The 12,300-nt window shown below is 20.3% G+C and overlaps 2 protein-coding genes across 6 annotated transcripts in view; both read left to right on the top strand.

The window, feature by feature from the left end:
• LOC122506588 (angiopoietin-4) overlaps nucleotides 1–12,300 on the top strand; it is a 190,291-nt gene that overhangs the window by 97,010 nt on the left and 80,981 nt on the right. The window lies entirely within an intron of this gene.
• Nucleotides 466–9,645, top strand: LOC122506587 (toll-like receptor 13). The gene is made up of 4 exons (XM_043618860.1): nucleotides 466–1,476; nucleotides 3,277–3,574; nucleotides 6,336–6,941; nucleotides 9,182–9,645. Exons 1-4 carry the CDS (start codon nucleotides 488–490, stop codon nucleotides 9,608–9,610), a joined length of 2,322 nt encoding a protein of 773 aa, XP_043474795.1. The 5' UTR covers nucleotides 466–487; the 3' UTR covers nucleotides 9,611–9,645.

Here is a 12,300-nt window from a genome sequence, read left to right on the forward strand (position 1 = left end):
AAATAGTTGAACTTTGAAAATGTTTTAAATTAAAATCTTTGAAAATTTTAATTTTTCCTACTTTTAAGTAACAATTCTGCAGAATTATTTTTTTTGAAAAAGTTTAATTGAATTTTTTTTGGTATTATTTGATGTTCTTATTTTCTAATATATATTTAATTGAAGAATTTACGAATAATTGAAATTCGTAAAATTGAATATTGTAAGCAAATGGATTTGAAAATTTTCAAAGAAATTTTTTCGAAAATTAATTGATTTAAAGAAGAATTTTAGTTATAAAAAAAAAAAAAAAAAAAAAAAAAAAAAAAAAAAAAAAAAAAATCCTGTAAATAATAAGTAAATTGAAATGATGAAAATAATTTTAATAGTTTTTATAAAATTTTCCTGGTTTGAGCCCTAATATATTGTTATTTATAAATTAAATTTGTTTCTTCTTTTCGTTTTAGTAAATCAAATTTGGGGAGAAAAATTTTTTTCTTTGAAGAAAATGAATAATTTCTTGAAGATACTGATTATTTTTCTAATATTCAGAAAAATAAGATCGATTGATGATAAAAGTAGAAATCCAACAGTGTGCCATAGTACGGTTACAACAAGTGATTTTTTAAAATTTTTATGCTACATTCCTTCGAGTAATAATAATCCAACAGGATTAATTCCACATTATTACAGTATCGATTTAAAGACAACTAGTAAAAAATTAGAATGCTTCGGTTCACCAAATTGGGAGGAATTTAATATTGATATAAGAAATTCTTTTAAGCAACCAAAAATGTTAACCATCAAAAATTGTTATTTTCATCAGAATACAGTATTAGAAAATATTGCCAAATCAATTGGCGCTGAAGAAACTGAAGAAATTTATTTAAAAATGTTTAATGATAAAGAAATAATACTCAATGATGAAATATTTCGTGGTTTTTTGAATTTAAAAAATTTATACATATTAAATAGTTTTAAATTAAAAAATCTCACTGATAATACATTGAAATATTTTCAACGTCTCGAGGGTGTTTATATTTACAATGACAGTCTAGAGGAATTGCCGGAAAATATTTTCCAAACACAGAAAAATTTAAAAGTCATTGAATTGGCTAAAAATTCATTGAATATCATTAAACCAAATACATTTCGTAATTTAAAAAAATTGAGAGTTATAAATTTAATCAGAAATAATATTGAAACTATTGATTTGAATGCATTGCAAGATTTAGTAAATTTAGAGAAATTAATTCTTGCTGAAAATAATTTAAAAACATTGCCACTGTTTGATAAATTGGAAAAACTCAGAGAATTGAATGTTGCTGGCAATAAATTGGAAAATATTGCTGAAGACACATTTAAAGGACTAGAGAGTCTTCGTGTTTTGAATTTAAAGAATAATTTCTTTAAAACATTTCATGATAGTATTTTTCATTGTTTGACTAAATTAGAAGTATTGAATCTGAATAGTAATCAATTGACAACAATTTCCAAGTATGTATCCATTATATTATGTTTATTTTAGTTAAATATTTAAATTTAATAGATTCTTAAATAATATTATTAAATAATATATTTATATTAATAAAAAAACACGACTTTACGCGACTAAAATTTATAGGTTATGTTTAAGAAAATTTTTGCTTGATTTAAGATTCATTTTAAATGTCTGAAGTCAAAAAAAAATTTCATTTGCTATTTTATGCACTAAAACATTAATAAAAAAAGTTTTTTTCATCTGGAAATTAAAAAGAAATCTTTAATCCTGAAAAACATTCATAAACATAACCTATAATATTATGGCCCCGTAAGGTCATTTTAATTAAATTAGTTAATTAAGTTAATTTATAAAATTAATTAATTAATTAATTAAGTTAATTTATAAAATTAATTAATTAATTAAGTTAATTTATAAATAAATAAATTAATTAATAGCAATCAATTTTATTTAATTAAAAAATTATTCAGGGTTGCCACAAGTCAGGGAAATCAGGAAATTCAATTACTTTTGGGAATTGTCATAAAATTATTCGACAAAATTCAATTATTTTCAAAAATTTTTTTTTAAATTCTTGTCAAAAATTTCAATTATTTTTAAAAATAATAAAATTCTTCCAGAAATTCTCAATTATGTTCAAAGATTTAAAAAAAATTCTTGTCAAGATTTCAATTCTCTTTAAAAATATTAAAATTCTTCCCAGAAATTCAATTATTTTCAAAAGTTTTTATTTGCAAAATTCAACAATTTTCAAAGGTAATAGAATTCTTCGCAAAAATTCAATTATTTTTAAAAGCTTCAATAAAACTCTTTGCAAAATTGAATTATTTCCAAAGGTATTAAAAATCTTCGCAAAAATTCAATTATTTTCACAAATTTTTTTAAAATCTCGTCAAGATTTCAATTATTTTTAGAAATTTCAAAATTCTTTCTAAAATTCAATTATTTTTAAGAATTTTAATAAAGTTCTTTAAAAAATTCTATTATCTTTAAAAATAATAATATTCTTCTCCAAAATTCAAATATGTTTAAAGAATTTAAACAAATTTTCATCAAGTTTTCAGTTATCTTTGAAAATAATAAAATTCTTCGCAAAAATTCAATTATTTTCAAAAGTTTTAATAAAACTCTTTGCAAAATTCAATTATTTCCAAAGGTAATAAAATTCTTCGCAAAAATTCAATTATTTTCAAGCATATTTTAAAAGAATTCTAGTCAAGATTTCAATTATCATTAAAAATAAAGTACTTCTCCGAAATTCAATTATTTTTAAAAGTTTTAATGTTGTATTTAAATAATTGAATTCTCATAGAATTTTCTAATAAAAATTTATTTAAAAATTAATTTTTGTTGAAATTTTAGATAATAATTAAATTTTAAAAGTATTATAGCTTAAATTTTTAGAATTTTGGAATTTTTTTGAATTTTGAGAAGATTTCAAATTAAAATCTATGAAAATCTGGATATTTCATACTTTTAATTAAAAATTTTATGAAACTAATTTTTTTTTGCAAAAAACTTAATCGGAATTTTTTAAAATGATTTCAAGTTTTTATTTTTATATTCATATATTCTTTAGGGTCAGGGAAAAAGTCAAAATTTTGTCTGGAAATCAGGGGAAAACTTAATTAAATTTTTGTGGTAACCCTGTTATTATTAAAAATTCGTTTGAAGAATTTAAAATTAAAAAAACAAATTTTTAAATATAATAGTTTAATATTAGTTTTATTCTTCTTTTCGGAATCAATGCTTTTGTTTTATTTTTACTAATTTCGCAAAAAAAATGTTTGTTTTAGATCATTGATAAAAATAGACAGTCTGCAAGCATTAAAAGTAGCCAATAATTCATTAACAACAATTGAAAATGGCGCTTTTGATGGTGCTAAAAATTTAATAAACATTACATTGGCACAAAATGAATTGAATTTCACCGATGCAAATGCATTTCAAATTTTCTCAAAATGTCCAAATTTGAAAGATTTGAATCTTTCTTTTAATAATTTCAGTGAATTTCACAATGAATGGATTTCAATGTCGAATAATTATAACTTAGGTGTTTTGAATCTTAGTTATAACTTCATATCAAGTTTTGTTGTGAGTTTACTTTTTTTATTACAATTATTATTTTTTAGTTTTTTTGTTATATTTTTTAATTTTACTATTCAGATAATTAACAAAGTCATCTTGCAGCAAACTTACTGCAAGATTACCGTAAGGGTGCTGCTAAATTTTTTTATGTTTAATAAAAATTTATTTTTATATTAAATTAAATTATTAAATTCTATTCATTTCTTTTCATTTTTTTACTTCATCCTTTTTTTCAATTTTCGAAAATAACTGAATTTCTGCGAAGAATTTTATTAAAACTTTTGGAAATAATTGAATTTCTGGAAGAATTTTATTATTTTTAAAAATAATTGAAATCTTGAATAGAATTTTTAAAAAAGTTTTTGAAAACAATTGAATTTTGGAGAAGAATTTTATTACTTTTGAAATTAATTGAATTTCTGCAAAAAAATTTTATTATTTTTAAAGATAATTGAAATCTTGAAGACGATTGAATTTCTAGAAGAAATTTTATTATTTATAAAGATAATTCAAATTTTGACAAGAAATTAAAAAAAAAATTTTTTTAATAAATAATTTTTTGCCCAGTATTCTATTCACTTTAAAAATAATTGAATTTCTGAGAAGAATTTGATTATATTTTTAAATAATTGAAATCTTGAACAAAAAATTAAAAAAAATTTTTGAAAATAATTGAATTTCTGGGAAGAGTGTTATTATTTTCAAGATAATTGAAATTTTGAAGAGAATTGTATCAAATTTTTTTTAAATAATTGAAAGTTTGCTAGAAATTTTATTACTCCTGAAAATAATTGAATTTATGGGAAGAATTTTTTTATTTTTAAAGATAATTGAAATCCTGACAACAATTTAAAAAAAATTTTTGAACATAATTAAATTTCTGGGAAGAATTTTGATATTTATAAATAGGGGAACATAGTCTAGGTCGGCCACCTTTTTGACTTTTGTTTATAACTTTTTTTTAAAAATGAATTTGGACAATTGAAGTATATGGTTGGAAAGTCCTGTTTAATAGGAACATTTTTTCTGTACAAAGTAAATTGACAGGTTTAAAAATGAAAAAGTTATAAAGATTTAAAAAAAAAAAAATTTGTAGTCCAGGTTGGCCATTACAATCAAGGTCGGCCATGTTTAAAATTCAAAGGGCATTAATCTTTAAAAAATAAAATAACATGTTTGGAGTTACGGAAAATTGATTCTTTATTGTTTACAGTTTGTAACTTAATGAAATAACAAAATAATAACAATAAACAATATAAAAAAATAAATATAAATAAAAAAAAGTTTTGCACTAAAATATTAATAAAATTAAATAAAAATATTAATAAGATGATCAATTATATTATGAGTTATACAGAATTGCAGTTTTTGCAAATGAAGTAGCTCGTCCTCATCTTTGCGCATTTTAAACACATAGTGGCCGACCTTGACAGTAAGTAACATTACCGAATTGTTGTAACCATAAAGAAATACGTTTCGGGATTCGATTTTTTACTTTGTTTTCCTTTCAACCATGAGTCCCACAAATTTTCTGCATACTTGCTTTCACGATTCAATTTGTTTTTTATCTTTTATTAATGGTTTTTCACATTATGCACAAAACTTTTTTTGAGCTTTTTTTGTACCGACGTCACAGAAAACACAATTTTCGATTTTCCGAAAATGTAATTGAACAAAAAGTTAGGTTTCACTAAGACAAGCTTCGACAAAAATGCGCGTAGGTGGCGCTAGTGAACTTGACAAAAAAACGCGAGTGGCCTACCTAGACAGTAGGCCAACCTTGACTACATTCCCCTATAATAGATATCTTGACCAAAATTTTTTTAAAGTTTTTAAAAATAATTGAATTTCTGCGAATAATATCATTAATTATATATAGATAATTGAAATTTTGACGAGAAATTTCTAAAAATTTTTGAAAATAATTGAAATCTTGACGAGAATTTTTAAAAAAATTTGAAAATAATTGAATTTATAAAAAGAATTGTATTATTTATGAAAATAATTGAATTATTGCGAAGAAATTTGTAAAGAATTGAATTCCTGGGAAGAATTTTATTATTTTTAAAAATAATTGAAATCTTGACCAGAATTTAAAAAAAATTTTTAAAATAATTGAATTTCTGCGAAGAATGTTATTAATTATATAGATAATTGAAATTTTGACGGGAAATTTCTAAAAATTTTTGAAAATAATTGAAATCTTGACGAGAATTTTTTAAAAAAATTTGAAAATAATTGAATTTCTAAAAAGAATTCTATTATTTATGAAAATAATTGAATTATTGCGAAGAAATTTGTAAATAATTGAATTCCTGGGAAGAATTTTATTATTTTTAAAGATAATTGAATTCTTGACAAGAATTTAAAAAAAATTTTGAAAATAATTGAATTTCTGCGAAGAATTTAATTAAATATTTTTTAGGAATTGAATTATTGAAAATAATTGAATTTCTGGAAAGAATTTTGATATTTTCAAAAATAATTGACATCTTGAAAAGATTTTTTTTTAATTTTCAAAAATAATTGAATTTTTACGAAGAATTTTATTACTTTCGAAAATAATTGAATTCTTGTGATGAATATTTTAATTTATGAAAATAATTGAATTTTGCAAAGATTTGTATTAAAATTCTCAGAAGTAATTGAATTTTTTCAAAGAATTTTCTTTATTTTTTATTTTTTTTTATTTCATTTTATATTTTTTTATTTATATTTTATATTTTATGTCTGTAAAAAATTTTAAAAATGGGTAAAAAATTTCTAGGTACCGGAAGTATTTAACAACGATGTTCCCCTTTTTATTGACATACAATACAACAGTATAACCAATTTAGTGCTTGATTTAATTCAAAATGAGAAATTTAATTTGAAAAATAATGTAACATTGGACATAAGGAAGAATCGTATTGTCTGTGACTGTAAATTTTATCCTCTATTAAAGCACATAAATGGCGAATTAATTGAGCCAAAAATGAACACATTGAACGTTGAAGTGTCAAATTTAAAATGCTACAGTCCAAGAGACTATAGAGGGACATTATTGTCTGATATAAAAATTGATGAATTCAGTTGTGATTTTAAGAAATCTTCTGAATTTCCATCCGACTGTGATGTTGATTGTCCAATGAAATTGAACATAATGAAAAATCTACTTACTTATCATTGTGAAAATAAACGTTTAACGAAAGCACCGGCAGTTTTATGCTCAACACCAAATTATCAGATAGAAATGAATTTGAATAATAATTATATATCATCATACAATCCATTAATTGGACCAAGTTATGAAAATGTTACAAATCTATTGTTGGCTAAAAATAGAGTGACATTTTTCAGCAGTAAAATATTGTTCTTACACAAAAATATCAAGGTAATTAAAATTGAAAATATTTTTCAAATTTTTATCATTTAAATATTTTCATTTTCATTTTATCAAAATAAAATTTATCAAAACTTGTTAAATAAATAAATAATTAAAATATCGAAAACAAATTCCAAATCTGCTGTCTAAAGTAAAAACCTATTAAGTTTTTTCGAAGAATTTTATTATACCTTTAGAAATAATTGAATTTTGAAAAGAGTTTTATTAAAACTTTTGAAAGTAATTGAATTTTTGCAAAGAATTTTATTACCTTTAAAAATAATTGAATTCTTGTGATGAATATTTTAATTTATGAAAATAATTGAATTTCTGTGACGAATTTTCATATTTATAAAAATAATTGGAATTTTGTCAAGAATGACATTAAAATTTTTGTAAATAATTGAATTTCAGAGAAGAATTTTATTACTTTTAAAAATAATTGAATTTTTGAGAACAATTTTATTACTTTTAAAGATAATTGATATCTTGATTAGAATTTTTTTAAAATGATTTAAAATAATTGAATTTTTGCGAAGAATTTTGATATTTATAAAGATAATTGAAATCTTGACATAAATGATTACTTTTAAAAATAATTGAATTCTTATGATGAATTTGATTATTTATAAAAAATAAGTGAAATTTTGAAAAGAAATTTCAAACAAATTTTTGAAAATAATTGAATTCTTGTGATGAATATTTTATTTTATTAAAATAATTGAATTATGCCAAGAATTTTATGAATATTTTTGAAAATAATTGAATTTTGAAGAAGAGAATTTTATTATTTTGAAAAATAATTGAATTTTGCAAAGGATTTTTATTACTTTTAAAGATAATTAAAATCTTGATTAGAATTTTTTTAAAATGTTTGAAAGTAATTGAATTTTTGCGAAGAATTTTATTACCTTTGGAAATAATTGAATTTTGCAAATAATTTTATTAAAACTTTTGTAAATGATTGCATTTCTGGGAAGAATTTTTATATTTATATAAAGATAATTGAAATCTTGACGAGAATTTTTTTAAAGTTTTAAAAAATAATTGAATTTTCGAGAAGAATTTTATTACTTTTCAGATAATTGAATTTCTGGAAAGAATTTTTATATTTATAAAGATAATTGAAATCTTGAAGAGATTTGTTTTTAATTTTTGAAAATAATTTAATTTTTGCGTAGAATTTTATTACTTTGAAAATAATTAAATTCTTGTGATGAATATTTTATTTTATTAAAATAATTAAATTTTGAAGAAGAGAATTTTATTTATTTGAAAAATAATTGAATTCTTGTAATCAATATTTAAATTTCTGAAAATAATTGAATTTTTCAAAGGATTTTTATTACTTTTAGAGATAATTGAAATCGTGATAGAATTTTTTAAAAATGATTGAAAATAATTGAATTGTCGCGAAGAAAATTTATTATCTTTGGAAATAATTGAATTTTGCAAAGAATTTTATTAAAACTTTTGAAAATAATTGAATTTTTGGGAAGAATTTTATTATTTTTATGAATAATTGAAATCTTGACGAGAATTTAAAAATTTTTTTTGAAAATAATGGAATTATTGCGAAGAAATTTGTAAATAATTGAATTCCTGGGAAGAATTTCATTATTTTAAAAAATAATTGAAATCTTGACAGAAATTTAAATACTTTTTTTAAAAAATTGAATTTCGTAGAAGAATTTAATTACTTTTGAAAATAATTGAATTCTTGTGATGAATATTTTTATTTATGAAAATAATTGAATTTTCCAAAGAGTTTTATTAAAATTCCAAAAAGTAATTGAATTTTTGCGATTTTTAATTTTGTTATTTATCAAGATAAATGATATTAAATTAGGATAAATTAGGAAAAATAAAGACTTTCGAAAAATTTAAATTTGAAACCATTTTTAAAATTCAATTATTTTTAAAAATTTGCTTTTATTTGTAAAATCTTCAAAATTCAATTTTTTTAGAGTTCTTTAATTAAATAAAATTTATTACTATTAATTAATTTATTTATTTACAAATTTTATACTTAATTTTAAAAATGTACTTAGTTAATGGGTTAGTAAGCGAATTTCAGCTTGAGAGAAAATGCGACTCACTAGGTTTTTACTTTGGACAGCAAAAATATGATAATTTGTTTTTAGATTTTAAAAAAATTGTTTTAAATTTAATTTAAAAAATTTTAATAAAATTTTTGCATCTTGTTAATTATTATTTTTTGATAATAAAAATTTCCTATTTATTCGCAGGTTATCGATTTGAGCAATAATCTCATAAACAGTATAAATTATCATGACGCTTATATAATAGTTACAAAATTAAATAGCATTAAACTTAGTAGAAATCCATTAATTTGTGGCATGCAATATTATAATTTACGGAAATATCAAAATATTATTGTGGATTATCCCCAAATGAAATGTACGCAAAGAGCAGATTGGGAGAAGCAATGGATAGCGTTACATCTTAGAAATAAATATTCCATCTGTGAATTTCCTATAGAGAAAGTGTATGAAATTTGGGGTCAAAATTGTAGAGCGCCTGATAATCGAACTCACCTTGGAACTTTATTAAATCGAGCTGCTGTTTATACTTATCCAGAACAAACATCTAAACGCACACTACGTCCTGGACAAGTTCAAATTACTCAATGGGAAAAATTTGATAATTATGAATAATTTTTTTTTTTTGAAAATTGTCCATTTTTTGGTGAATAAATCAGAAAATTAATTTTTCTTGTACTTTATTTTCTAGAGTTGGAAAGAAATCCTGATCAACAAAAATTATAAAGTTAAAACTAGCTTGCTACTTAATTTAAAAAATTTGATTTTAAAGTTAAATATTTTTTTTGTTTTGAAACCAACATAAAGTTTAGAAAAATTAAGTGGTTGCTTAGATTTTTGAAAAATATTAATAATTTAATTTCTTCTGAAATTAGTTAAATTTAAAAGAAAAATTAAATTAATTATTAAAATAAATAAATTTATAGAAGAATTTTAGTTAAACTCACTTCAAAAATTTAATTTTAGAGAAGTTACAAATAATTGCACAAAATTCAATTATGTTTGAAATTTTTTTAAAAATTCTTCGCAAAAATTCAATTACTTTCAAAAATTTTTAAAAATTCTCTTCAAAATTTCAATTATTTTTATAAGTAATAAAATTCTTCTCCGAAATTCAATTCTTTAAAAAAATTTTAATAAAAATATTCGCAAAATTTCAATTATCTTTATAAATAATAAAATACTATTGTAAAATTCAATTATTTTCAAAAATTTTTAGAAATTTCTCGTCGCGAAATCTTAATTATTTTTATACAGATAATAAAATTCATCCTGGAAATTCAATTATTTTCAAAACGAATAAAACTCTTTTCAGAAATTCAATTATTTACAAAAATGTTTTTTAAATTCTCGTCAAAATTTCAATTATCTTTATAAATAATAAAATTCAACCTAGAAATTCAATTATATTTAAAAATAATAAAATTCTTTTGCAAAATTCAATTATTTTCAAAAATTTTTTCTAATTTCTTGTCAAAATTTTAATTATCTTCAAAATTAATAAAATTCATCTTTGAAATTCAATTATATTCAAAAGTTTTAATAAAATTCTTTGAAAAAATTCAATTATCTTTATAAATACCAAATTCTGTCAAGAATATCAATTATTTTCAGGGGAAAGAAAATTCTTAGCAAAGTTTCAATTATTTTAAAAAAATTTAATAAAATTCTCTTCAAAATTTCAATTATCTTTATAAGTAATAAAAATTTCCAAAATTCAATTACATTCAGAAATTTTTTAAAAATTCTGGTCAAAATTGTAATTGTCTTTATAGATAATAAAATTCAACCTTTTGGAATTCAATTATTTTTAAAAATTTTAATATAATTCTTTACAAAATTCAATTATTTAAAAAAGTAATAAAATTCTTCGCAAAAATTCAATTATTTTCAAGAATTTTTTAAAAATTCTTGTCAAAATTTCAATTATGTTTATAAATATCAAAGTCTTTACAGAAAATCAATTATTTTCAGAAGTAATAAAATTCTTCGCAGAAATTCAATTATTTTCAAAATTTTTTTAAAATCGTCAAAATTTAAATTATTTTTAGAAATAATAAAATTCTACTCTGAAATTCAATTATTTTCAAAAATTTTTTTTTTAAATTCTGGTCAAAATTTCAATTATTTTTATAAATTTTAAATTTCTTCTCTAAAATTCAATTATTTTCAAAAATTTCAATAACATTCTACATTTAATTACTTTTATAAATAATAAAAATTTCACGGGAATTCAATTATTTACAAGTTTTCTTAAATAAGTTTCTTCGTAATAATTGAATTATTTTCATAAATCTAAAATTCTTTTTAGCAATTAAATTATTTTCATTAATAATAAAATTCTTCTCCAAAATTCAATTATTTTCAAGAATTTTTTTTAATTCTCGTCAAGATTTCAATTATCTTTAAAAATAATAAAATTCTCCTGAGAAATTCAATTATTTTAAAAAGTTTTAATAAAATTCTTTGTAAAATTCAATTATTTTCAAAGACAAAAAAATTCTCGTCAAGAGTTCAATTATTTTTGAAAATAATAAAATTCTCCCCAGAAATTCAATTATTTTAAAAAGTTTTAATAAAATTCTTTGTAAAATTAAATTATTATCAAAAAATTTTTTTAAAAATTCTCGTCAAGATTTCAATTATCTTTAAAAATAATAAAATTCTTCTTCGAAAATCAATTATTTTCAAAAATTTTAATAAAATTCTTGTCAAAAGTTCAATTATTATTTTTAATGCAATTTTAATTGAATTTCTCGAAAAATGTAATTATTCTTGAAAATGTTGTTAAAAATCAAAAGAATTGTAAATAATTTTTAAGGATTTCACTCGCAAAAATTCAATGGAGTTTCGACGTGAATTTTACTAAATTTTAGGTAGAAATTGATAAAATTCTTTACTTTTTTGACTGAAGAGGAACTTGAGGAAAAAAAAAAAATGATTTTTTTTTAAATTCTATATCCCTGCAACAATAGATATAAATTTGAAAGCGCAAAAACTGCGCTGCAATACATTTAATAAAAATTCGTTAAAAATGTTTATAATTTAAAAAACAATAAACAATATTGACTTTCTTGGGAAAAGATATTGAAAAGGACTTTTAATTTTTCTACAGCATTGGAAATGCTCTCTCGCACATACAATGGCTTATGTGTGGTATAGAAAGTTGAGCTGCGAGAGCAAACGTACGGTACGTTGTCGATATATTTTTGTCAGAACTAAGGAGGCGTTTTGTTGATCGTGACACTTCTCTATATATGCCTCATGATACTGGTAACGCGATGGAGAAAATTCTAGAGGCCACA

Source organism: Leptopilina heterotoma, unplaced genomic scaffold (genome assembly GCF_015476425.1).
Source record: "Leptopilina heterotoma isolate Lh14 unplaced genomic scaffold, ASM1547642v1 Lhet_42, whole genome shotgun sequence".
NCBI classification, from domain to species: domain Eukaryota; kingdom Metazoa; phylum Arthropoda; class Insecta; order Hymenoptera; family Figitidae; genus Leptopilina; species Leptopilina heterotoma.